Raw genomic sequence first — 25,461 nt, forward strand, 5'->3', positions numbered from 1 at the left:
GTCTCGCAAGCAGAAACATAGCGGCCTATACAGAACGATAAAGGCCTGGCCAGAAAAACCAACGCCGCACCCGGTCGTATGTATGGGACACTCCGAGATGTCCAGCGGTCGGGGCATCGTGTAGCTGTTGGAGCACAGTGTACAGTTCTCCAGTGTACGGGAATGGCTTGTAACAATGATTATGAGATTATGAGGCACGTCGCGTAGTGGGGGACTCCGGATTAATTTAAACCACCTGGGTTTCTTTAATACGCACCCAATGCACGGTACACGGGAGTTCTTACATTTCGCCCCCATCGAAATGGGGCCGCCGCGGCCGGTATTCGATCCCGCGCCTCCAGGCTTAGCAAGGCAACGCCATAGGCCACTACACCACCGCGACGGATGCGTTTTCAATCTTTTGGGTAAATTTCGGACAGTGGCAAAACAGACCTGCAGGACTTTCGAAAAGCGTGAGAACTCCCTCATACATATTTACTGTCCTTGATGTAAGGGTTTCTCGGACTGGCATGTACGTCTGCGAATATTCTTTTTTTTTCCTTGCTTCGCCCTCCGGCGATGGTGAAGCTGTTAATGACGAGATAGCCTGATGAAGACAACGGTCGTCGTCAGGGTAACGGAACGGACGGACAGACACGGTAAACCCAGTTATGAACACTTAAATGCTGTCGCAGTAAAACAGCGTGACCTGCTCCATAAAATGGCCAACATGCATTTGGTCGCATCCTCCTATAGTGCTTGGGCTTATTTTAAACCTAAGTTTGCTAAAGTTAGCTGAAACACCCTGTACATGAGGTTCGCTTGGTGACGATGACTTATGTAGTTTTATGGCGAATGGGCCAATGATGGCCAAAGAGCGCCGCGAGGTTCGTTCACCCGCACCAAACGAGAGCTGGCCGAATGTCGGATTCAGAAAGCGGTATAGCGTTAACCCGAATTTGCTTACGAAAATGTGGTGGGCCGAAATCTCAGCGGCCGCTGGCTTGCACCGAAGTGGGAGAGAGAGACAGAGAAAGAACTTTATAGCAGTTTTGGGGAGATTAATCAGGTATCTTCACTCCAGGGTCTTGCTTGCTGCATTCGCCAGTGCGAATTCGATGAACGCAGCAAGGAATAAGACAGAGCTCCAAAACGTAGCGTCTGCATGGTTCTTTGTTGCTGCAGCTGCGAACTTCTGATCTGATCGCGCATTAACAGGCGCATCGAATTGATGAAACCTACAGCTCTCGACGGCTGGAAAACCTGTAACCGGACCCGCTAACGACTGCGCGAGCCCAGAAGGCAATTATTTCAGCCCGACAAGCCGGCTCATGCAACCCGCCTGTGTCGAGATCGTGCGAACGATCTTGCGACTGAAACACAAAGAACAGGCAGAGGGAAAGAGCCCGAAAAAAAAACGCAACTGATTCCAAGCATCACGGTTTACTGAACTTTAATGCAGGTATATTTATTACATTGGCGACAATGGTAGTTTTCATAACTGTACAGACAAAAAAAAAGAACAAACAGAAAACACCCAATAGCCAGGTGAACGTGATTTTCTTTAATTAAAAATATTATTTATTATAACTCTCACAAGCACGAGCGAGCTGTTGAAGTGTATACTTGTAGACAAATATATGTGCACTAATTGCAGCCCCTGGTCTTTCTCCAACCAAAGCGCAACATGCCAGAATCCCACGAGCTATAGGGGGCGTAAAGTCGTATACAGTAAAAAGATTGGGTGTGCTTGGTCCCATGTGCACCGAGGGGGCATAGCTTTGAAAGCGCACTGGTCTCTACACTAAGCGTTTTTTTTTTCTATTTGCGACACTCTTCTTAAAACGACGCATTTAGAGCATTTGCGCACGTACGCTAAGTGCGCGTTTTTAAGCAGTATACATGCGACCCCCGCAACAGTATGTATAGACAGTTGCAATGATGTGCATTAGGTAAGGCACTTGAATTTCCTGCTACTGCAAGACTCGTTAATGGGCAAGTCCGTTGCTGTTCATTAGGTACAGGTAGAGTTCTTGTTATTAGCACAACAAAAAAGACAATTAACATACGCAGGAGGGGATAAGGGAGGCGTCAGCTCCCCTGTCCTCTTTTTACGTGTCTATCGGAGCGCGCCAAAATACTTCGGTGGTGCGCACAGTTTTCGGATAAACCGTCCTCACAAACAGTGAACCAAATAATATTAAACTAAGAAGGCGTACCGACAGCATTTGCAAATACTGCACTTAAGTACAAATGGTCACTCGAGTTAACAGGGAGTCTTAGGTGTTGCTTATATGTAAACGGGTCTGGTACGCCCAAAGGGACCAAAGGGAAGCGTCACGCGCGGCTAGCTTCCTTTCGTATAGCTTTTGTGGAGTTCTTTTGTGCACCTTTTCGCGTTATTTTGTAAGCGCGGCGGTTTGCGCCCATAACTTTGCGTATGCTCGACATCTAGAACTCCCCGATGAACGTTTCGCATTGGCACTGCACGACAGTCGGGACGCTACAATAATAATAATAATAAAAAAAAGACGTTAGTCCCAAGTTGTTGCGACAGCCCTATACCTTGCATCAGCGTCGTACCAAAACAAAATTAGTCCTAAGCTTTTCCTTTTTCTTTAATGTATCGTACTCTGTCTGCAAGGTTGTTGGTGCGTCATGTGTGGCCAGAATGCGGGGTTCAGGAGTATGCGCTTTCTGCAACGCGACCCGCCGTGGTTGCTCAGTGGCTATGGTGTTGGGCTGCTGAGCACGAGGTCGCGGGATCGAATCCCGGCCACGGCGGCCGCATTTCGATGGGGGCGAAATGTGAAAACACCCGTGTGCTTAGATTTAGGTGCACGTTAAAGAACCCCAGGTGGTCAAAATTTCCGGAGTCCTCCACTACGGCGTGCCTCATAATCAGAAAGTGGTTTTGGCACGTAAAACCCCAAATATTATCATTATTTATTATTCTGCAACGCTTTCTCGTGAGTATATGCGCGTTCCCGACAGCTTTGCGCAGTACAGACCACGGCGGCGAATATTCGCGTACCTTCGCGCAGTCCAACGGCATTTCTTTTAGTAAAGCAACGAACGGGGGTAGTTGGTGGACGTTGCGCTATCTACGTCCGCGTCTTGTCCCTTATGTTCGTCAGTGTGACACTAAGCGCAATATAATCACGGGCATTTCTTTTACGGCAGTAACGGGCACAAGCATGCTTTGCGTGACAGCCTTTTCATCATTTACGCACTCCGACAGCTCTGAATTGTTGTGTTCATATAGGAGGTTGTGGCCAAGTACTGCACCAGGGTGGCCAATCCTGCTCTGGTCACCGGGATGAAACAGGTGAATGAGATATACCCGACAGCCGGAACTACTCCCGAGAAAGGCTTAACAGTGTTTTTAAATCTTGACGACGTGGTCACAAAAAAAATCACCGCCCAAGCTTCACTCCGTACAGATTAACCAGCGAAGCTGAACTATGCGGCCCCGGTTTTTATCACTGGGTTAATCCCGACGGCTCACTAAACGACGGCTTGGTATGCTGCCGGATTCTCGGTGCGCGCAGTTGCTGCTTACGCTCGGCTGCACGATCCTGTTCTTGTGCCCGGGCTGCAGCATCGGCGCGGCGTAGACGAGCTCGTTCCCGGTTCTGCTCGCGGCCTTGCTGATCGAAAGCTGTCTGCTCCTCAGGAGTATGTATGACGCGTGGCCTAGCCATTTCGGAACCGAAGAGGAACTGCTGCGCGCGCGCTCGGTTGCGATGGAGAGCAACGACTTGGCGCAGCCAATAGCGCGTCTTTTTTTTTTTCGCGCATGCGCATGGGCTTGCGCCGGAGGAGCTTTCGGCGCACAGGCGACAGACGGACCGACGAATCGGCTAGCCATATACACCTTCGCTGTAAAAGCCAGTGCGAGGTGTGCATGAGTATATGTGCGTGCATGCGAACGTGCGTATATCTGACCTCATGTAGCGATTGCCCATGAAGGCCGTCTGTCTTTCGTATGGCAGCGCACCACACGCCAAAGAGCTTCAAAGGCGATTATTTAAGCAATACTTGAACGAAGCTTCGCTAAAGATTGACAGCAAAATATGGTATGCCCTTAACTATACCAAGCACCGTAATCGACCGCTGCGCATGCGCGACCACAATTGGTATTCTGTTTACATGAGGATTGACATATATACTATACGGAGACAATTCCTGTGTCGCCGCGTCCGCCACGTGACTTGACTTCGATGGCGTATTTCCATCCGCGCTGGACTACAGAGGATGCGCCGCGATAATTGCAGGTAGAGTCACCAGAAAAGCAGCTGCAAGGCATGGGCCTTTCCGCTGTGCTGCTTTCTGGCTGCTGTGTGCTCCTGTTTTGGACTGAGCAAACAATACCACCATATTTACCGCATAGACAGAAGGGTACCGAAGGAGGACACCCGGGTAACAACACTCGTGGAGAAGGGGGGAGAGGACAATATGGCCTCACCGGGTGTAGAGGTGGTGTCTTAATCCACGCCTCATGCGATGCCACCCTCTGAGTAACGGAACCAGATCTCGAAAGATTTATGCTTGTTCTGAATGCAAGCGCGCTAGATCCAATCGCAGGAGCCGAGAACACGTCATGACCACCATACTTTCGAAAATCAGCTATTGTGTTAGGCTTATTCAAGGGCGGTACCGAACAAATACAGGGACGTGCGCTTTTCTCTTAAAATAAAAATAAAGAATTCGCGCTTGGTGCAGCTGCTCTGTTCCTGCTCAAATTTTGAAGCTATAGGTCGCATTTTACGGTCTGAATCGTTTAATAAGTAACACTTGGCTAAGGTGGCTAGAAGCAGAGGTGGCGCCAACGCCCGTAGTTCGCGGCAAAAGCGCGCTCCTTCGATTCATGCCGCCATCTAGTAACGTTGGCCACCACAGCGGCCGTGGTGGCGCTGCGGTCAGCATTTCAATCTGTCTCCTAGCCCCTCGCCTCTTTCGCCCGCTATCTGTGCATCAGCACGTGCGATTGTCGTCTTCTCGGTTCGACGTTGCGCGCATGTGATTTTCCCGGTGTTTTCCTTGTGGTGAAATACTGCTCGCTAGCATGTAGGCTTGGGTTCCGTGCCCTGTTCCAGTCAAATGGATCCTCGCGTAAGGAAAGCGAAGCAAACGCACTGCTTCGCGCCTCGCTGCAAGCCCGGTTACGTATCGTCAAGGAAGACGGGAGGAGTGCCACTTTGTTTTCTGTGCCAAAGGACCTCGAACGTTCTGAAACGTGGCGGCGGGCTGTCCCCCGCGCTGACAGATTCCTCGGCGCGAAATCAGCCCCCTATGCGCTTCACTTCCACGAACAATACAATGTGTGGCATTCACGCACGTGGGCAACGGGGAAACGGTCAAGATTCCCCGTGATTGACCAGTGCTTACAAGCGACGCAGTGCCATCAATGTACCCAGGTGCTTCATCGCACCTCTCCAAGAAAGCAGCCCTCCCCACTGCTGTTGACAGGGGAGGACTTTTATATCCGTCAGATCAGCTGAATGCACTGGCGACATCAATGGATAACAATTTCACCCATTGCTTCAGTGTGAAGCAAGTAAGAAGCGACAGCTTTATGGATCTGGTATCTTTTCTCCAGCTTACCAAGTTGAACCTCGTTGGATGCCCTGATCAAACAAAACAAAACAAAACAAAAAAAACAGCACTTACGAATAGAATCGTAACGTTCTATGTGCTTACAAGGCTCCATTTCTACGCAAGTCTCAGAACGCGAAACAGGACGAAACGCGGGAGTTAATGAAAACTCTATAACTGGGTTGAGTGCTCTAAATTGTGCCTTGAGAAACTTGCTACAAACAATTTTTTTTTTATCGGTGACTTTTAGTTTGAGTTATGTGCAATTTCTCTGATTTGTATTGAGAATAAATTCTGTTTCCTGAATACAATGCGCAATAAAAGTAGTTTTGGCAACCTGGATTTGATTGCTGAGGTTCGTGACTGCTTCTGCTGTCTCCTTCATTAGTTGGAGCTGGCCGTCGTGAGTTCGGACATCGTATGAAAATCACGAGTTTCCTCCCTATCGAGCCATAATCAGTCATTGTCAAGAGCTGAAACTGCATGTAGACCTTTATTCACTATGGGCACCAAGTCCTCACTTGCGCTTTTAACTTATCGGCATGAAAGCGCGTCCGAATACTTATACACGTCTCATACACAATACACGTCTCAACACAAATCGCAGAGAAATTGCTAAACGCTGCCCGCGGCCAGCGCGGTGGGCGCTCCGCGCATCGAAGATGGATGGATGGATGGATGGATGGATGTTATGAGCGTCCCCTTTAGAACGGGGCAGTGGTTTGCGCCACCAAGCGCTTGCTATTATGCTGTCTGTCCTAGCTAGGCTAAAAGAAAAAAGAAAAGAAAAACACGATGAACTCCCACAACCAAATTTTCAGACCCCCTATTGTGAACTTTGCTTTTGTACGACTCCGTTTTTTGTCGTTTCCCTGCTTCCACCAATTTTCCGATCGCCTCTTACTAATCTCTAACGCGGACATGTTTACTTTTCCCCTGTTCTCGCTGAACTCAAGGGTTTCCAGGAGGCCAGTGGTGCCTAAATCGACCGCTGGGCAGATTTCCTCACATTCTAATAAAACATGCTCCATCGTTTCCCTCGCTTTACCGCAGCCCAAGCACACGCTTCTTCTTCCTTCTTATATCTCGCTGCTTAAGTGCGTGTTCTAAGGCATCCTGATCCCACTTCGAAAAGTATTGAGCTTCCCTTTGAGTTATCATAAGTTGTTTCTTTCCTGATTTCGTTTTTTTTCCTCTTAAGTTTTTTTCCTCATGGCAGGTTTTTTTCCCATGGCCGCCACTCACTAGATTATTTCACCCTCTCTGACTTTCCGCTTGACGTTCTTTGTTGCTGTCTTGCTCACCCTACAGGCCGCATACTTGCTGGTAAGCGTCATAGTTCTTTTCCGCCATTGTGAATCAATGTTTTTCCTGTACAGACACCTCAACACTCTCCCAGCCCATTTACTTTCTTCCATATTCCTCACTCATTCTTCATCGCGCTACGGATAGCAGCGCCACCTGGGCAAGACATGAATCAGAGGAGAGTTGGCGTCACCTAACTTTGCACTGTTGCTTGACTAACTTGATAGTCAAGAAAAAAGAAAGCAAAATTGCCTTCGTGTGCGCCCCTCGCAGTGGGCGATGTTTCAAAAATGGCAGCTATGTCAGTTCCGCCGTTCAACTTCGCAGCACGGCAAAGCATGGCCTTCGAGATTGGTTTCCTTTAATTGTTGGGGCATTCGATGTGGACAACCTGGACGAAGGCAAATTCGCAATTTCTTTTCTTGAAGAATTAGCAAGTAACATTGCTAAGCGTTATTTTGAAAGATCCCAGCCATAAAATGGGATCTTGCTGCAAAATTTTTGAGCAAGGACAGTGCAGTGGTAAGCAGTGGTAAGTGTAGTAAGCAGGTAATTAAGCAGTGGTAAGTGGTAAACGTCGCTGTAAAAAACATAAGGCGGACCTCTCACAGAAGCCTCACGTTATCAGCCGCCTACTCTGCGGCTGTAGCGAAGTGGACGCGCAGGCGAAAACCCAGCTCGAAAGAGAGGAATGCATACAGCATGCGCATTTCAGTGTCGATCATGCAGGGTCGATCGACACCATACGATACATTTCTCAAGAAGCTTCGCAGCCACACCGGAAGCCCTAGGCACGTGACCGAGACGCCCCGCTCACAAAAGCCCCCGCGTGCATACAGTATATTATCGCGTTAACTACATCTTGGACTTGAGCGCGTAGGAGGGTGCCGCGACCACTTGTTCGTCTATCAGGCCCTGCACCTCGGCGTCGCTCAGTCCGACGATTTCCTTGAGGATCTGCCTCGTGTGCTCGCCGGGCAGTGGCTCCTCCATGTCCGGCTCGGCGGGCGTCCGCGACAGCACTGGCGCCGGACGGGGAGCCGGCGGGCCGTCCTTGCACTCGACGAAGGCCCGCCGGTGCGCGTTCTGCGGGTGCTCGCAGGCGCGCTCGTGGTCCAGCACGGGCACCACGCAGCCGTCCGTGAGGTCGAACACGGCGCACCACTCGGCTTGCGTCTTCGTTTTGAACGACCTGGCGAACGCCTCCTTGCACTTGTCCCACTCGGAGAACTGCGGCACCTCCTCCGGGTCCAGGCCCAGACCTGCGCGCGATAGAGCGTGCGTTGTGTGTGTATGCGTATACGCGTGCAGCGCGCGCGCTGTAAGAAACAAAGCGAATGCCTGTCACTCCTTCTGCGGCAAGTGGACGCACGGCTTGACTGTTCCCGCCCTGTCCCGTGCGAGAGCGGGAGACAGACCTGCATCACCTTTCCGCGGACGTGCATCAGACTTTCAAGCCATTCGTCGACGTCACCTGCGCCGCGTGGGTCTTTATCCCGTACGGCCAGCAGACTTGCTCAAATGGACTCGTGGATCATGCACACTCTCTCTTTAATCTATGCGGGAGACAGGGCTGTTAGAGGCACAGTTATGGGAAACTTAACTGGGACGCCACAGGTATTTCGCAACACATTTTAAAGTCGCATATGTGTGGAAAGTGGCGCGAGTCTCATTATTTCTGCTAACCAGACATGACTTCCTTACTCCTCATATCGGCTGCAATTTCGCAGTTACAACGTGCGCCCTAAAGTTATTAAGAAGTTAAATTAGCATATTTGAGTTAATTTGAAATTATCGTTTAAGATTTTCTTGGTGCTACTGTCCGCCTTGCCAAGTATCAGCAAAAGCGACGAATGCCTAGATATATGAGTTTGTTCCTTTTTTTTCTTGATGTTCCGCATAAAGGAACGCCTGTTAACACTCAGTTACAGCCAAAGTAAAAGAAGAAGGAAAAACGAAGAAAAAAGAACGCAAACACAGTGTTTGGCAGACAAGACGCGAGAAAACATGGCCAAGATTTCGTACATTGTCCTGCGTCACTCACCTTCCACGAGTATCTTGTAGAAGTGCGGCTCGAGCGCTCCCACTGACATGTACTTGCCGTCCTTGGTCTCGTACACGTTGTAGAAGTGCGCACCGCCGTCCAGGATGTTTCCTCCGCGGTCGTCGATCCAGATGGGCAGCGCCATCTTGGAGCTGCGCGTCCGCCACAGGAAGCTGCTCACGTACGCGCTGCCCTCAGTCTGCAAGCGCGCCACGACCGTGCGTCAACACCGCATAGACTTGTGCTGCTGCTTTTTAACCTTCCATAGCTACTTTTTCTTTTTCGCGCGCCCCGCCCAGCGTGGCTAGCTACCTGTACTCGAAAACTGCACCAACGTAACCTATACGTAGTGCGTGGGCCCACTGTCGAAATACTCGTTCCCCTCCGCAATCAACCCGATACGACAGTACGGAAATAACTATTAAGTGGAATAATAAATGCGATAGCATTTGTTTTACATATACGTTGTATTCGTCCTGTCGCTTTACTGAGGATAAAGAACAACTTGTCAGCGCTTTTCTCCGAGCCATCCGTCACTTGTTTTTCTCTGCAAGGAAGTTGAAACTTTTTGAAAAAGGTTTTTCTGCACATTCTTTTCCTTAGGGGGTTTATTACCCACACCATATATGCCCGGCGTACTTTGCTGAATCGGGTCAGTGCTATCTGTACTCGAAACTATAGCAACGTAACCTATGTAGTGCGTCATTTCTCTAAATAGTTCATCTCCATATAGTCAACCCGACACGACCGCACGGTATATACCAGTGTTTGCACACACTGAATTGTGCGCAGGTACGAGCGATGTGCACCACCTGTTGCACGAGACGATTGGGGGGAGTTCCATGAGGCTAGGTTACGTATTAGGTTAGGCTAGAGGGTTAGGGTTCGCAACTTGAATGTGGAGACCTTTCTTCAGCAGTTTTTGTTTCCTGCGTGCTTCCTTCATAACTTGAGTACAGAAAGCGCTGCCAGAAAGCGCTGCCGGAAAGCACACAGAACGAAAGCATACGCAGCGCACTCCATTTCACGGCGTCGCTTTTTCTTGTCATCGTCTGTCTTGCGCTAATTCCCCTTGCATCCGATTTCAATATCCAGACGTGAAACCCAGAGGTGCTCTCTTAAGACAACCGCTGAACCAATTTTAATAAAATTTGTTGAATTGAAGAGAGAAAGCTGAACTCTACCGACTGTAGCAAGTAGAATATTCTTTTTTTTTTGTGTGGCCTAGAAGCTTTTACAAAAATTGCCGAATATCGGCACCATTGCATAAATCCGTGACTATGTACGAAAAACATGTATCGCAGTTCTGTAAACTGCAGCTGTCTAAAGCCGAAAAATATGCCCTATGAGCTATCTATCGGCTCAGCTGAAATCGTTAGAATGTTTACGAGGGTTTTTCAAAACTCCTATACTTAAAGTTCAGTGATGTGCACGGAGGTGTATAATGCACTAATTTTATCTGCCTTACATCTCTCAATTGACGCAATTTACAGGATTTTGATATCATTTTTTTTTACTGCCAAACATGAACACCTTCATGCGTACGAGGAGCGCCGGAGGGATAGCAACGAAAATGTAAACGGCGCCGGCGCGAAACGACCGCCGACGAAGAACGTTCCCGCGATGCTAAAGGAAAACGACAATCGCGAGCCCGGGCACCTCCGAACGAGCGACGACGCAAGACTCGCAACGCAAAAAAAAAAAAAGAACCATTCCACTCTGTGAAGATGGAATGGCAGCGAAAGCTGACGACAATCAAAGCTCTCAAACGAAAAACAAAGTGTTTTCGCTGACATTGTCGTTTTCCTTTAGCATCGCGGGAACGTTCTTCCTCGGCGGTCGCTTCGCGCCGGCGCCGTTTACATTCTCGTTGCTGTTCCCTCCGGCACTCCTCGCACGCATGTTGTTCTTCGGTTGTACTATACGTGTCCGCCCCATCGATAACGCAGCTGTTGAAGGACTCTATGGCTCGTACCCCCGTATAGACGCGGCCTCCCAATTACGACGACAGAAGACAAGTTAATTCTACGTTGGAATGATGAGCAGCAACGGTGCCTGCTGTGGAGGACGAGGACGACGAACGCGCGATCAGTTTGCGCGGTTGGTGGAAAAATTTGTACGAAACATTTTTTTTAAAACATATCTTTTCTTACATATCTGGGGCCTTTTTGGGTCGCATGTGTGACAAGAATAGTCGAAGGGCGCGTTACAGGTTGCCGAGCCCACAGGGGTATGTGCCATTGAGCCATGGACCCTTTCTGCACTATCACCAGAATCGGCCGCATGATTTTTCTGTTGCCGGACGCCGAAAAAAACTACGTAAGGTTAGTCATGCACAGCTTTCGCTGTAAATGAGACATTTTAGCTTCTAGTAATCAGCCTCTTACCGGGAAATTAACACGGATAAAGTTTCTGAAGTGAACTACACAAGTTTAAACTGATTTAGCTTGTACTTCTCTTCACTCGCGTTGCCTCAGCTTTTCCGTTCATTCGGACCACGACCGGCTTTGTCGTGATTCGGACTAACGGAGAAAAAAAGATACTGCGTAAAAAAAAAAGCAAGAAGAAAAACAGACAAGCACGAGAGTGTATCAACACGAACCCTTTGGTGCTTTCTTTTTTTTTTTTTGCGTAGTATTTTTTCTTAACCATTATAAGCCAACTCGCCGAACCAATTTATCGAACTACTTGGAAGCGAAAATATTTCGTTATCGCTAGTGACACGAACGGAGGCGCCCCCTATTGTCGGTCTACGCATCCGCGGTATCTGTAGAGGCGAATGGCGCGAGAAAGCATCCACGCGTAATGAGTTAACTTGAAACAAGTGAAAAACGACTCGCGCACGAAACAACGCGTAACCGCGTGCCGCACTCCGAAGTTGGTGCGTGGCGCCTATAGCGAAGAATGAGGGATTGCACCACTGGCCATGCTCGCGTCGATGACCTGTCCCTTGCCGGAGCGCTCTCGCTCGAGGAGCGCCATGCAGATGCCCAGCGCGCACAGCAGGCCGCCGCCGGCGAAGTCCGCTATCAGGTTCACCGGCGGCTGCGGCTTCTGGCCGTACGCGCCCAGCATGGACAGCACGCCTGCGCGCCAAGGACACACACACGTGTACACACATGCGCGGACTCAGCCTTCGTCGGCAACATGCCGAGTCGAATTAAGCGTTTACATTGCATGTGTACATTATAAACTGTAATGAACGAGTATACCATGCGACATGTACAATGGGTCCTCACTGTACCAGTGGCTATAACACTCACTCCAGTAGTGGTACAAGCGAGAGACTCTAATTCGATATGTATTTCATTATGCTTGCGAATATATAGGATAGAAACAACTGTAAGAGATTAGGGCTGCGATTTTGTAGCAATGCCTTCCGCTCGAGCATCCACTGTTCACGGCCGGCTGATCCCATTGATAACGCGGGCGGAGAGTCGCTCCGCCCATTCACGAAGCGCGAAAAGGAACAGCATCGGAAAAGGCATCCACACAAATTAATCTTGATATACTTGAAAGTAGAGCGCGCACTCTCTCTCTCTCTCTCTGCGGTGGCGATCGCCAAGCCTACGAGTCTTTATACACCATGATCACATCATTGAAATACAAACTTTACTTCTTTTCTAATTTAACTCTTTTGAATGCACGAATAAGTATATTTTTTTTTCAAAGTATTACGCATGCTGTCGATGATATAAAAGTTGTAATACACTCCACAAGGTATGTAGTGACGTAGGTACGTACTTCGGGCAACAACAGTTGCCAATTGTCTCTTTGTACATGCAAGTCTTTCCAGAGAACGTTTCTGACCAGGATTCGATTCTCACGTCTTCGGCTACAATATAGCGTAAGGGTATATATGCAGAGACGCGTGACGGGACGCCTACCGGAGAGTGCGACGTAGTTGATGTCGTGGCCGGCCATGGCGGAGAAGGGCCCCGTCTGACCGAACCCCGTGAGGCGCGCGTACACCAGCCGCGGGTTGGACTGCAGCAGCACGTCGGGCCCGACGCCCATGCGCTCCATCACACCTGCAAAAGTTGAGGGGGCGGCAGAGCGCGGTGGTCACCGCATATAGGCGGCCCTCGTCGCGCACTTTAAGTCCTGCTCAAAGGTGGCACCAAGCGCTCGCGTACTTAGACTTGAGGGCAAGCTAATCAACCCGCGGTGCCCTCCACCAAGGCGCAGTGTTGTTTTGGGGCGTGAAAGCCCCACGAATAAATTAATCAACCCTGCGACTGTAAGTTTGCTTCTTTCCGTGCAATGGCATGCGCAGAAACAAATAGGTGTCAATACGCTACGACGTCTAAAGGCTGCATATTGTGCTTCCAGCATCGCGATGTGCTTTAGGGGCGTGTACAAATAAATCACAAGCAGTAAATGAGAGGGGCGGTGGCGGAGTAGCGTGCCGGAAACCCGGGCGCTCGTGTCAGGTTCATTCAGGCTTGACTAAAAGCGAGCTCAACTCACTAATGCTATAGAGGCTAGAAAGTTATATACACCTTCTAGCCTCTATACTAATGCGCTACGAACAACCACGGGCGTTCGCCATTTTGCCTCGTCTGCCAACATGGTATCTCCCTACAGTGTATACTAGAGTAGGGGTAGTGGGCCGAAAGGGAGGAGCGGGCAATGCGCGCGCGCGAAGCAGAAAACCCGGAAAACATTTGCGGCCGCGAGGCAGCGCTACGGGGCCTTTCACCTTAAAGCCTCTCAAAGGGGCTTTATTTCACCTTATTTCACCTGGGGCCCGCCGTGCCTGTCGCCTGCACTCGTCCACGTATTTGTGTTATTCTGTGTTTTGTGCGCTCATTTGTTATCTCGTGTGCAGTTTTTTTTTCTCTGACAGATGAGGTGACACGACGAAGCCTCGTCGGAAGTACTACTGCTTCGCTCATAGCTGCAGAAGTGGGTATAGCGGCGTGAAGAACGCGCCGGTGTTGTTTGGTGTCCCCGAGGACGACGAAAGGCGCTGTGTTTGGAATCGGAACATTCACCATGCTCATAAGTACCTCGAGCTGAATGACGATGTGTGTGAGCTACAGTTCGAAGAAAAGTACGCATTTCGAGACTATGTTCACATCATTGACGGAAAGTCAGTGCGGATACCACGTGGAAAGCCCTGGCTTTCACCAGACGCTGTACCGGCCATGTTCCCGACTACCCGTCGAAGGTGCCAGCACGCGAAAGACCTCCAAGAAAAAAGGCGTGCGCAGAATCTGCACTGTGTGGCTCGTCTAAGAAACCTTGCTTGCAAGTTGATGAGCTTCAAACGGATGGGCTGGCAATAGACGTGCAGTACATGCCGTTTGACTTATGGAATGAGTCTCAATCGACAGAGCAGTGGGCTGCTCAATTTTCCAAGCTATGGTGGTGGTGCTGCTTATGTTCACGCCACTTTTAACAGTCAGACTCACGCTGTCATAATCGAAAAGACTGTCTTCATGGACTCCGGAAGTACACAAGGCGACGTTGTCTGCAGGATGCATGTTTGCCGTACGTTAATATCAGAACCACTCTCGCACACCATGGAAGAAGCGAAACAGGTGCTGCACGACTCTTCTTGTCCTGTTTCACAGCGAAGCTGTCTATGGCTAGCATCCCTGGATTTCTTCGTGACGTAACGCCGACAGAAAACTATCATCTATGGCTCATACCTGCGTAAGGCTACAAGCACTTATCGAAGTGAAGCGAACAGCGCATAGATTCTCTGGAATCACGCATACAACATACAGGACAGCGTATGTTTAAATAAAGAAGAAGTTTAAGACAAGCATCCGAAACATGTGCAAAATTGGTGATAAGACACTCCTACGCTACATGCAATGCGAAGCATGCAGAACTCCCCGCATACGTTTCCCGGTAAAGATCATCGTTGCGCAAGTTGCCGCGGCGACGACAGCCTGACTGTTGCATACGAAGCAGGGAGTGACGTAACTGCACTTTCGCACGTGCAAGAAGAATCCGCCAAGCAATTGATTTGTGTTGTGACACGTGTATAATGAGGACTCCTGAAGAGCAGCGTGCGTACGAGGCGCGACGAATTTATCTTATCTCTGGCTCACTCTCTGTAGGTGCACGAAGTAGCGGCGCAAGCCAAGTCGCAGGCCGTCGAAACGTAATAATACGGTAAAGCGCATGTGAATACCGCCACGTGAATAATTTCAATCTACGTCGCAAAGGGTAATCGTTCTAGTTGTCGTTTGCAGCTTCGCTGTCCGACCACCTTTACAGCATGGATTGGAGCCCATTTTTTATGTGTAAATAAAGCGCTCTCTGCAGAACAAAACCTGTGTGTACGCTGAATGTTTTCTTTTCAGTGCAGGTTCCGATAAGCGTGCCACCGGCGTGTGCTTGGACTCGTATGAAACTCGTATGAAATGAAACTTTTTGAGCCTATGTCATCGCAAGGGAAAAAAAAAACAAAGAAAACGAAGCAACTCGGTTTCTTTCCTCTCATTATCTCTCTTCTGTATATTAGAGAACGCGGTGGAGCGAATTGAAATGCGTTTTTCCAGCCGGGCGAGGAGACATCCGACGCGTATGCATGCATGAAGGGCCCAGGTGAAAGGCGCAGCAGCGCCACCTGTACGTTTCTGGGAAAGCTTTCAGCATATCCTGTGGCTTTGACAAACGCCTGCCCTGTCAAAAGGGATAAGGACCACTTACTTAATTAAATGCTTCACCGCGGAGCCTCCGACGGCCCACTACCCCTAATCTAGTACACTATAGTCTCACATCCCAAGCAATAATAAAAAAAATCGAACACTCTTATGGGTGAAATAAAGGTGTTTCAGTTTCTTGCGCTCATGCAAACACCCTTAGGCACACTTCCTTCCCAACATATAGGGTGTTCTTACAGGAAACACTTCGTTAACACTCCAGTTCTTATAATTTACACCTTCAGTTGCCAGGCGCAAATAAACAAGGGTACAAATGCGTGATAACAGTGTTTGTTCTTGGCAGATTACGATATTAAGTTGCGTAGACACCTGTGGTACACACGAATGCAGATGCAAACTGCTGCCGCGACGGAGCAGGCAGAACTTGTGTCGCCGCCTGCGGCAGTTGCAGAAAGCAATAGTTGAACATTACGATCGTAACGTTGGCGATGTTCAACGCCAGCTGTAATACATTTTTTTACTGTTTAAATTTGGTGATTCTTCAAGTCAATGTGCCCTCCGCCGGGAGGGTGCAAAAGGATTTGCTCCTGTCCTGTGGCTTCACCATGCATCCCTGGACAAAACACGGCTTTACCGCACCACGAATGTTCGGACTAAGTGCCTCAAATGCATATGTTGTTAAAAGGGACTACCCTCTCAGCGCAATCAGTTGACACTTTTTTGATCCCCGGCCGATATTTTGAAATATAAATTTCCAAAGAATTTGCCCATTCAGTCACTATTGTGCATGGCCGTGAAGTTCCACAGAATGGCGAAGGGACAATGTCCAGAATTCCTGGGTTTATGATATCAAGACGTGCACTAACAAAATGTAAAATTTACTATACATACACTGTTTCTTTGAATTTTTGTTCGTGATTACAAATCAGTTTAAAGAAAAGCAGAACATGCTTCACGCTGAACACACACGATGCGTTCGCTGGCTGCCACCTGTTCTGTTTAATCTTCGCCACATAGGCGTATCTACCGGAGGAGGGGACTTGCCTCCTCACTCTCAGAACTGGGAGGGGGGGCAAAGTAGGGAAATGGATGGGGAAAAAACTTTCTGATGATGACAGCCGAACGCACAACCTCCGCATTACGCGCGCGTTGCACTACCATTAGCGCTACGGCGATGGAAGTTCCCACGTCCATGCATTCTTAGGTATTTATGTATGTGTACAAGATCTAGCCCAAGGAAGGATAAAGCGAAAACAACGCTTACATTACCGGTTTCGTTTCTGCGTTGCTTCAAAACTTTGTCGCTGTTTTACTACCGATAATTATAATTTGCGATACTTTGCTCAGCATGTGGACAACAGTATACAGCCCGATTTTAACAGTCGCCTGTCGCGAAATATTTGTTTAGTTTTGATATTCGAAAAATCCGAATAGTACATTTTCGAATACGAGTAATATATTACACCCATACTATTCGTATTCGGAACATCGAATATTTGCCCACCGTATATTAATTACATTGGCAAAGCTAAAGCCCTCGATGCCCTGCTGGTAAATTCACTGTTTTCCTTCACCTGCACGGACAGATTTAGACCAACATGAAAGGTCTAGGCAAATGATTTACTTCACACTATAGCTTATCTTCGAGTGTTTCAATACACCTACGTTCTTTAAATCCACTTCATCGCTGCAGCGCGCGAATTAGTGACTTCTTTGTCTCACTTCAGTGACACGCTTCGGAAAATATATTGGCAACACTAAACTGTAATCGTTCATAATGTGCGATTGTGAACCAGATCTGTCAACGACAAAGATAACTTTAACTAACGTATTTTGCAGCCTTTCTTTATTGCAATATGGCAATCGGGCGGGTAATAGGGCGATCTTTATACAGTACGTGCCACCTGGGCCCGGTCTCAGTTTACTTCGCCCAGTAATGAAAGTGAAAGTTTATTTTCTTTTCAACGAAAAGAGGGCGCCAAGACAAAAGGCAAGAGCCTTACAAGGTCCTGACAAGTAATCAAGGCGAACTTCTGCATAACTTCCAATAAATATTTTACAATAAAGCAACACGTAGTTAACGCATTACATAAGAGACCGTGTCACTGTTTATTGGTCTGCGGCCGCTAAATCGGCATGTACACCTAGCCCACCTCCGAGCCAGGCTGCGCGCCGGCTCGCTCAGGCTGCTCTCCTTGGCAGGAACTCATGGGAACTCTACGTGTCGGGCTTTATGGTAAAGCATACGAAAAACGAACACGTACTGCAGAAGGCAAAAGGGCAAAATTATATGCGGGAATTTAAGGTAGAGCAACTTTGTTGGTGTCGCGTCATCAGTGCAGACAGGGTAGCGGCGGCATAGCCACTGACGCCACGCCAACAACTTATAAGTTGCACTACTCTAAATTCCCAAATATAATTTTGTCTGGGATCGCCCCGCCGCCGCTACCCTGTCGGCACTGACGCCATGGCAACAAGGGCAGTTGCGCTACTCTTAAGTTCCCGCATATAACTTTGTCTGGGATCGCTCTGGCGCCGCTACCCTGTCGGCACTGACGCTACGCCAACAATTAAAGGAATAGTTGCACTACTCTGAAGTACTGCATATAATTTGGCCCTTTTGACTTCTGCAGAGAGAGAGAGAGAGAGAGAGAGAGATGGCTTATCCCCCCACTCGAAAAATAGCTGGTATGCCACTGATCTTCACCTCCCATAGGAGCCTTCTTTTTCGGTTTCTCACAAATGAAACCAATCGCCCAGCCATTTCTCGAATTATCAGAGCACCGCGGAACGCAACACCCATTCATGTTGCAAAAGTCACAATTAACACGGCTGGCAAGGCGTGCGAAGGCTGCTAACCATGCACGCACGCGCGGAGCATGTTGAGAAAACTGTTTTTGCAGTGGTTTTGTCGGCATCGACCCCTTCAAAGAAAGTCGTCACCCTGCATGGAGCGGGGGGTGCGTTGAGGCACCCTATAATAGTTTGGCATAGAGGCTCCCTTTGGAGTTTGTACGGTAGCTCTATGGTTAACCTCCCTACCTTTCATTTATCATTTGCTCTCTCTCTCCATACGGCAACTCTAGTTTGGCACAGGCTCGCGTACGTGGTCCGCTAATTTTTTGCTGTCGACAGCACATTTCACGTCGTTTATTTCGATATTGCGAACAAGAAAACCTAGCTTTCCCAACATTTCATCTTCTTTATCGCAAGCAAATGAAACATGGAAAGCACCCATTTGGAATGCCATATCATCGAAGGACGTGTTTCCCCACATTCCATATACACTAAACGATTTCCTTTGTAATAACGATACCTTTCAGTCTTCCAGGAAAAAATAGTTCTTATGGACATATAATCGTCAGAACGCCCATTTTCTGAACTACAGCTAAACATTTACCTCCTTTGTTTCTTTGCTTTTATCAAATTGTAATACAGTCTTTACGTACATGTAACCTGAAGTGTACTATTTATGTGAGTTGCTCTTGTTATTCATATTATTAGTGTTGTGAAATTGTGCATTGAACCTGTTTGATGTATTTCCATTTACATGTTTTGATGTTCTAACCATTCGGTATATAAAACATGCATTGCATGTATAATTAATCATATGCCCACCTGCTATAGTCTCGATATGAGACTGGCAGTATTGTAAATAAATAAATAAATAAATAAATAAATAAATACCAGCAAATACGTCGTTCCCTATGTAAGTTGCAACAAATTAATATTTTATTCACTTAAAAGGCAAGCAAATAACACCAGCTTATACTTCCACCGCACGACACCAAACTAGCGTGCGCCTGTTTTGATTTCAGCTCCAGCTCAAGCGCCGGTTTTCGGGAAAAGCTGCGCAACACCAACCAACTTCCTTCTTTCTTGCTAAGCGCGAGGTCGCGGGATCGAATCCCGGCCACGGCGGCTGCATTTCGATGGGAGCGAAATGCGAAAACACCCGTGTACTTAGATTTAGCTGCACAGAACCCCGGGTGGTCCAAATTTCCGGGGTCCCCCACGTACTACGGCGTGCCTCATAATCAGATCGTGGTTTTGGCAGGTAAAACCCCCATCATTTAATTTTTCCTTCTTTGTTGTCAATCGACATACGAGCGGTTTTAAGGTTTTACGTACGTAGAGCTTGCGGTCGATCACGGGCTATTTGCAAGATACATGGAATATATAAAGGTCAGTAATGAATTACACACATACAAGGCGCATCAGGCACAAAACGATATGGTAGAGCTAGGAAATACGCGCCGTCAACTATAACTGCCTTCTGGTCGCGTGCAGTCTTGAGGTCCAGACACAAACTGCCACAGCGGTCGCAAAGCGTACGTACACTCGTGAGCAAAAATACACGGACCACAGGGTCACCGAAAAAACTGAACTTCTTCGTCATTAACATCCATAACCGAAATTGACGAGTGTATACAGCTGGAAATTTCGCAATGCCAAGTTTGAACTGCAGTCTTTAATTTCAAATTGCATTCATAGGCAGATGAGAAAATACGCTTTGTCGCGCAATCCCTGGTACGTATACTTTTGCTCCCGGGTGTACACGTGAAGCAGGATTTTCGCAACGCACGACATCGCACGTGCGGGCTTCATTTCACACTCACGTGTCGGACACAGATCTGGATCGAGTCAGAGCATGACGTGCAAGCTTAACATGCAGCTCATGATTAAACCAATATTATACGACTGCATGCAGGACTGCAGGCATGTTCAGTGCTCGATGATCAATCGCAGATAATCCGCACGGGCAAGAAAATTTCGCAATTACTACCTGGACGGTAGCACTCAAGTAGAACGTCAGAGTTGTTCGCCATCTTTTGCAGCAGAGCAACCCCTTTCTTCTCCCTGAGGTCGATCACGATAGACTGCTTGCCCCTACACAGACGATCTGCATCCAACTGCGGTTTCGGCTGAAAATAAAACAGAAAGCAGATCACATAACAAAAATTAGTCGACGTGCGCAAAATCCTGCGCATTTGTGCCAGTAAACCCTACCCTGTCAATTCGAACAACGGAAGCACCAAAGTCGCGTAGCACCATGCCGCAGAAAGGGGCTGGGGCCAGCCCTGCCATCTCGAGGACTCGGATTCCTTTGAGAGCCATCACACACCTTCCTTGATGACTTGAAGAAAGGCCGTGCCGGCACGACGTATTTTGATAGCTTTCGCTGTGAGAAAGCACCCTGATACCTCCTATCACGGCTTTAACAGACCTTTCCACACAATCAGGTAATGCAAACGCAGTTCGTTGACAAGTGCGTTCAAAGCGAAATTTGCGCCCAGTTGATACGTTGGTTATCAAACACACTAGCTGTTTTGTTTCCTCATCTTGAATGTCGGCTGCTTCGCTTTCGTGTTTACTTCACGGCAAAAGCTCCGCAGCAAAATGATAGTGTCAGGTATCATCACATAAAGCCAAAATACAAAAAGAAATTTCACGCAATATATATTTTATGTTTTATGAGCGAGTATTATTGTCTTGTTTACTGTATATTGCAACTGTGTTTATACTTGCTGCGGGGCTGCATCCTAAAACATGGCGGCGTACTCAGACGATTCGGAGTCGCTCCAGACCTTTCGGCATATTTACAGCTGTGACTTGGACACAAATTTTAAAATTAAAGTGTAAGTACAAGCGCATGACTATGCTTAGTCGCTATTTGATCGTAAGCTGGTTCTGGGTAGCGTGGTTTCATGTGCTGGTAGGGGTTTATCGAAGGGTGTGCTGGAAGCCAGCTGCTGTCAGCTGTTCATTGCGGTCCTTTCAATTAACGTTTGCAGACGGTCAACTTTCACTCTGTTTTCGTCTACGTCACACAAGTGCGAGCATTTTGTGCAGTCCTTTTCGATTGTGGCGCAAACATCAGGCTTGTTTCAAAGCGCGGCGTTCGGACAATCCTCTGCCGAGGCTGATGACAGGCCTTTCACAACACCTGCGTCTCGCTGTTCTCTTTTGTGTGTTGTCGCAGCTGCACACCCTTGACGGCCGTGTCGACTGTCAGCCAGCCTGGGCCACTTGTTGCAATTCTGTGCTGCCGGTGTACGTTAAATTCGCGCTCGTATCTTCGTGTATGTTTTTCGAACCGGTGCTTTCGAAATTACAAGTTGCAGCAGTTATTCCGAATGTTGTCTTTCTCGCTTCGGTACAGTTGCTCTAACTAGTGAAACGTTGGCTTAAAGGTCGGTCTTGCCTCACCTTCGCTGTGTGCTAGTCTTAGAGAGGGCGTCTGTTGATAGCTCCTCCTCCCGTTCTGTTTATCTTTCGTTGGGGAAGGGGGGGGGGGAACTTGATAAGAATGGTCGTTTGCGGAGCGTGGCTAGCACGCATGCCGCTCTTTGTCATATTCACAGTTATAGCCAAAGCACGTTGACTTAACGCGCGTGCGCTAATCATTCAGACCTTCGTTGTGGATTAGGTGCGTCGGTTTAATAATGGGCATCCAGATGTACCAGCCTGATAAGTTATTAGACAATGAGCATCATGTGGCTTCGGTGCATAGGGCATAATGCGCAGCTTCTTTTTTTATTGCTTGGCAGTGTCCTTGAAACATTATTAAAGATACAACATCGGCTGTGTTTCAAAGCTAAGAGCAAACTTCTGCCTTTCTGACTAACCTGACTTGCCCAATTGAGTAAACAATACCTGGTTTGATTTTGTTTTGTTTGACATAGCAGTTGTCATCGCTGCTGTTTTTAGTTTATGGCATTATTCTGTTTCTCAATGACACCTCAGAGAAACAAATGACAGCATGGCTGTCAAGAATGTAGAGCAATTTGGAATGTGATGAGGGTCTATTGCTTTTCTTAGAAAATGCACCCACGGTATTGCCTATTTTTAAAGCCAGTAGAGACCAGGACACATCAGTGATTTCATATTGAATGCAGTAAAAAACAAACAAAAAAAACTGAGAAAAGAAAGTCAGTTTGACAAGCATTAATTATTGCAAATTATCGCAAAAGACCGAAAGTTTTACAAGCATGCTCTGTATTCTGCATACAGTTGCACAATGTAGGTAAATCAAAATATCGGTCATGTATGTGATCTACAGGTGCAATCGCTTTGCCATGTTGTGCACGTCGTGACAAAACAAGCAACAGATATTAATGGTCAGATCTGGTCTAGCATATTCATTGTATAAAAAAAAGTTTTGAGCAGTTTTGCTTCTACTCTCTTCATGATTAGCATGGTGAAGTCGTGAATGTAAGCTGTGCTAATGTGCATACCTCAGATCTCTGTTTTTCTCGCTGAGTGTCTTTGGCTTTGTATGCATTTATGTCCCAGCAACAGCTGTGTTAGTGATACATGGTCCCATTCTTCTTGCCAGTCTCTCATTCTCGCTGAACAGTGCCTTTCACTAGATACAAAGCAGTAGGGCAGAGCAAAGTGAATTCTGCACAACTCGTTATACCAAGCATCGACCTTCACTTTCTTGATTCTTTGATCTACCTGTTAGGTTAAGCCGCAAGCAGTTGTGTCAGCAAATTCCTGTTGTATATACGAAGTACATTGCATTCACTAGAGGAGCAATAATTCTTCTGCTCATGAAGAGGAATTGTAGAACAAATATTTATCACCAAATTGAGTATTGTTGCGAAGGCTAAGGATGTTGTTGATCAGAGGGGGAAGAGGAAGGGAAGCATATATATATATATACACACACACACACACACACACACACACACACACACACACACACACACACACACACACACACACACACACACATAGCATATTATGCTATAGACCCTTTTCATGCTTACAAACAGGCTTCCCAGAAGACTTCCGGTTAAGCCCTCTGGAACAACGCAAGTTACAATAGCCTATAAATTTACAGAACCCTCCAGCTGGCGTAAGTTTTGTTGTGAAGTTGGAGCGTTCTGGAAGTGAATTTTGTTGTTTGCTGCAAAAAAAAAAAAAAAAAAGCCCATGCATGAGATGGACACATGTCGCACTTTCTTTATATTTGAACACATCAACAATATGTGCCTACGGTAAATTATGCGCAAAATACTTCGGTTTTTTTGGCTAACTTGACTTGCAGAAATGCATGGCCGGAAGTTTTCTGGGGTCATGAATGCACTGCTGCCACAGCGTGGACAAAAAAGGTCTATGTGCATATTATGTGCGACAGAACTGGAGAGATGTAGTGAAGTTTCATTTCATGAAGCAGTGTGGTATGTGCAGAGATGATTCCATTGAAACCAAGTCATGTGCGAGATTCGCAGCAGATTGGTAGGCATGATTTAGATTATGGCAGATGACGCACATGTTGTGGTTGACTTAATAAATAGCATTTCATGCCTTCGCATACTTCTGAGTACAAGACAAGCTGTTTGCTTTTACTACCACGACTGATAAAGCTGGATTATTGTGGTTTCCTGTGCTTGTCGTTAGTTTCAACTTGCACTTTATTTTTTATATTAATAGGTGCCATGTTCATTGTGAATTTGTGCCCAGTAATTAACTACACTGAGACAGATTTGTTTATTGCACATTTCACTCTCTTGAAGAACTAATCAAAGTGCATGAGTACTCTTAAAGTGCTATGCATACAGTGAAATGCAGTGTCATCATGGTATTCTCTAGATAGTAATTTAGCTATTGCTGGTGCTATCTTGCTTTTTAAACTGCAGAGCAGATTCCTGAGTGTCTGCACAGCATATTCTCAATTTCCTCTCACCGGCTTTCATGCGAGGAGGTAAGGGGGAGGGAGGGGGTGGTATGCAGTATTTTATGCAATTGCTGTAAGGAGTCATTGAACAAAGTAATAATTGGGTGTGTTGGTTATCTTTCATATTTAAAAAAGCACTGCTTCTGTGTTTTGCCTTCCATTCTTGTGGTGCCGTTAATTGGTGCTGTATTTCCAAGATGAAGGATTCATTCTCTCTAGTTATAAAGTCTTTTGTTGCTTTGGTGGTCTATTATTTGAATTGATGGGTGACTGAGTCCAACAGTAATGGCATGGCCATGCTACCATTAACCATTTGTGTCTGGAAGTTCCTATGATCAGAATTGGGCGCATGAAAAAGAGAAGTACTTAATGGCTATGGTTTTAGATGTACACACTGGCCTCTGTTCTGGCTACCTCACCTGTAGCTATTACCAGAATCTACTTATAAGCTGTCGACACTTTGATATGTTGAGACACTCCCACATGATTTTTAGCGCCCCTCCTAGTACCCTGGAAATGTTCACGAAAATTCCAGTGCTACCTGAGAAACTCCTGAAAAGTGCTCGATGCTGCACTGTGCTAAAGATAGTCATATGGAGCCTAACACTTATTCTTTGTGCTTTATCATGGACACCATACCCAAAACATACATTCCTTCTCATTCATCTACTGTCTATAGTTCTATGCATCTTTGGAGACCTTCCTTGTGTTAAATGTAGATCATTTGATGTCTCTTGTTAAACTATACAAGTATATCCAGGACTTTTCCAAAATGACCCTTTGACTGCCATGTAAAATTTAAAACCTACATTATATCCAATATAATTTCTTGCAAAAACCAAGTAGGATTCCTTTTTGTATCCCTCACACAATCTTTAATTTGCACAAGTATACACTTGAATTTCAGAACACTGCTAATTTTTTACATTCAGGGCATTTTCTGAAGTGCAAGGATGATTTTGTACTGCTAGTATTATTTGTTTGCTTGAGCAAAGTGGGCAATGGCATGGTGGTTAGAATGCATGGCTTGAAGCTGTATGGTTGTAGGTCTGACCGCAGGTATATCGGCTTACAAATCTTTCTTATGTTGTGCTGGGCCAGAGCCAAAGCGTGACAAATAAGTAAACATTATCGTCTAATTTCTTAGCTTATAACTGCTGCTTTCAGCACTCAGTCACTCTGTTGTCACCCAGAGAGTGCCTGCCTGGTTGTTTCCTTCAGTGTTG

General features: G+C 47.1%; 2 protein-coding genes across 3 annotated transcripts in view; one reads left to right on the forward strand and one right to left on the reverse strand.

The window, feature by feature from the left end:
• Window positions 1–1,415: 1,415 nt before the first annotated feature.
• Amacr (Alpha-methylacyl-CoA racemase) lies at window positions 1,416–20,942 on the reverse strand. Its single transcript, XM_075680537.1, has 6 exons — window positions 20,560–20,942; window positions 20,336–20,474; window positions 12,814–12,957; window positions 11,852–12,012; window positions 8,927–9,125; window positions 1,416–8,144 (listed from the first exon to the last, which is right to left on the reverse strand). Exons 1-6 carry the CDS (start codon window positions 20,665–20,667, stop codon window positions 7,738–7,740), a joined length of 1,158 nt encoding a protein of 385 aa, XP_075536652.1. The 5' UTR covers window positions 20,668–20,942; the 3' UTR covers window positions 1,416–7,737.
• Window positions 20,943–21,074: 132 nt separating this feature from the next.
• Window positions 21,075–25,461, forward strand: part of Pi3K59F (phosphatidylinositol 3-kinase 59F) — a 38,822-nt gene continuing 34,435 nt past the window's right edge. The window contains exons 1-2 of one of the 2 annotated variants that reach the window (XM_075680535.1): window positions 21,104–21,188; window positions 24,198–24,262. Coding sequence is in view for 1 of the 2 variants with exons in the window: in XM_075680534.1 (XP_075536649.1) it covers window positions 21,100–21,188 (89 nt within the window). In the remaining variant the exon portion in view is untranslated. Of the gene's footprint in view, window positions 21,189–24,197; window positions 24,263–25,461 lie in introns of both variants that reach the window. The other variant, XM_075680534.1, reaches the window with a different exon arrangement.

This window comes from Dermacentor variabilis, chromosome 2 (assembly GCF_050947875.1).
Source record: "Dermacentor variabilis isolate Ectoservices chromosome 2, ASM5094787v1, whole genome shotgun sequence".
Lineage (NCBI taxonomy): Eukaryota > Metazoa > Arthropoda > Arachnida > Ixodida > Ixodidae > Dermacentor > Dermacentor variabilis.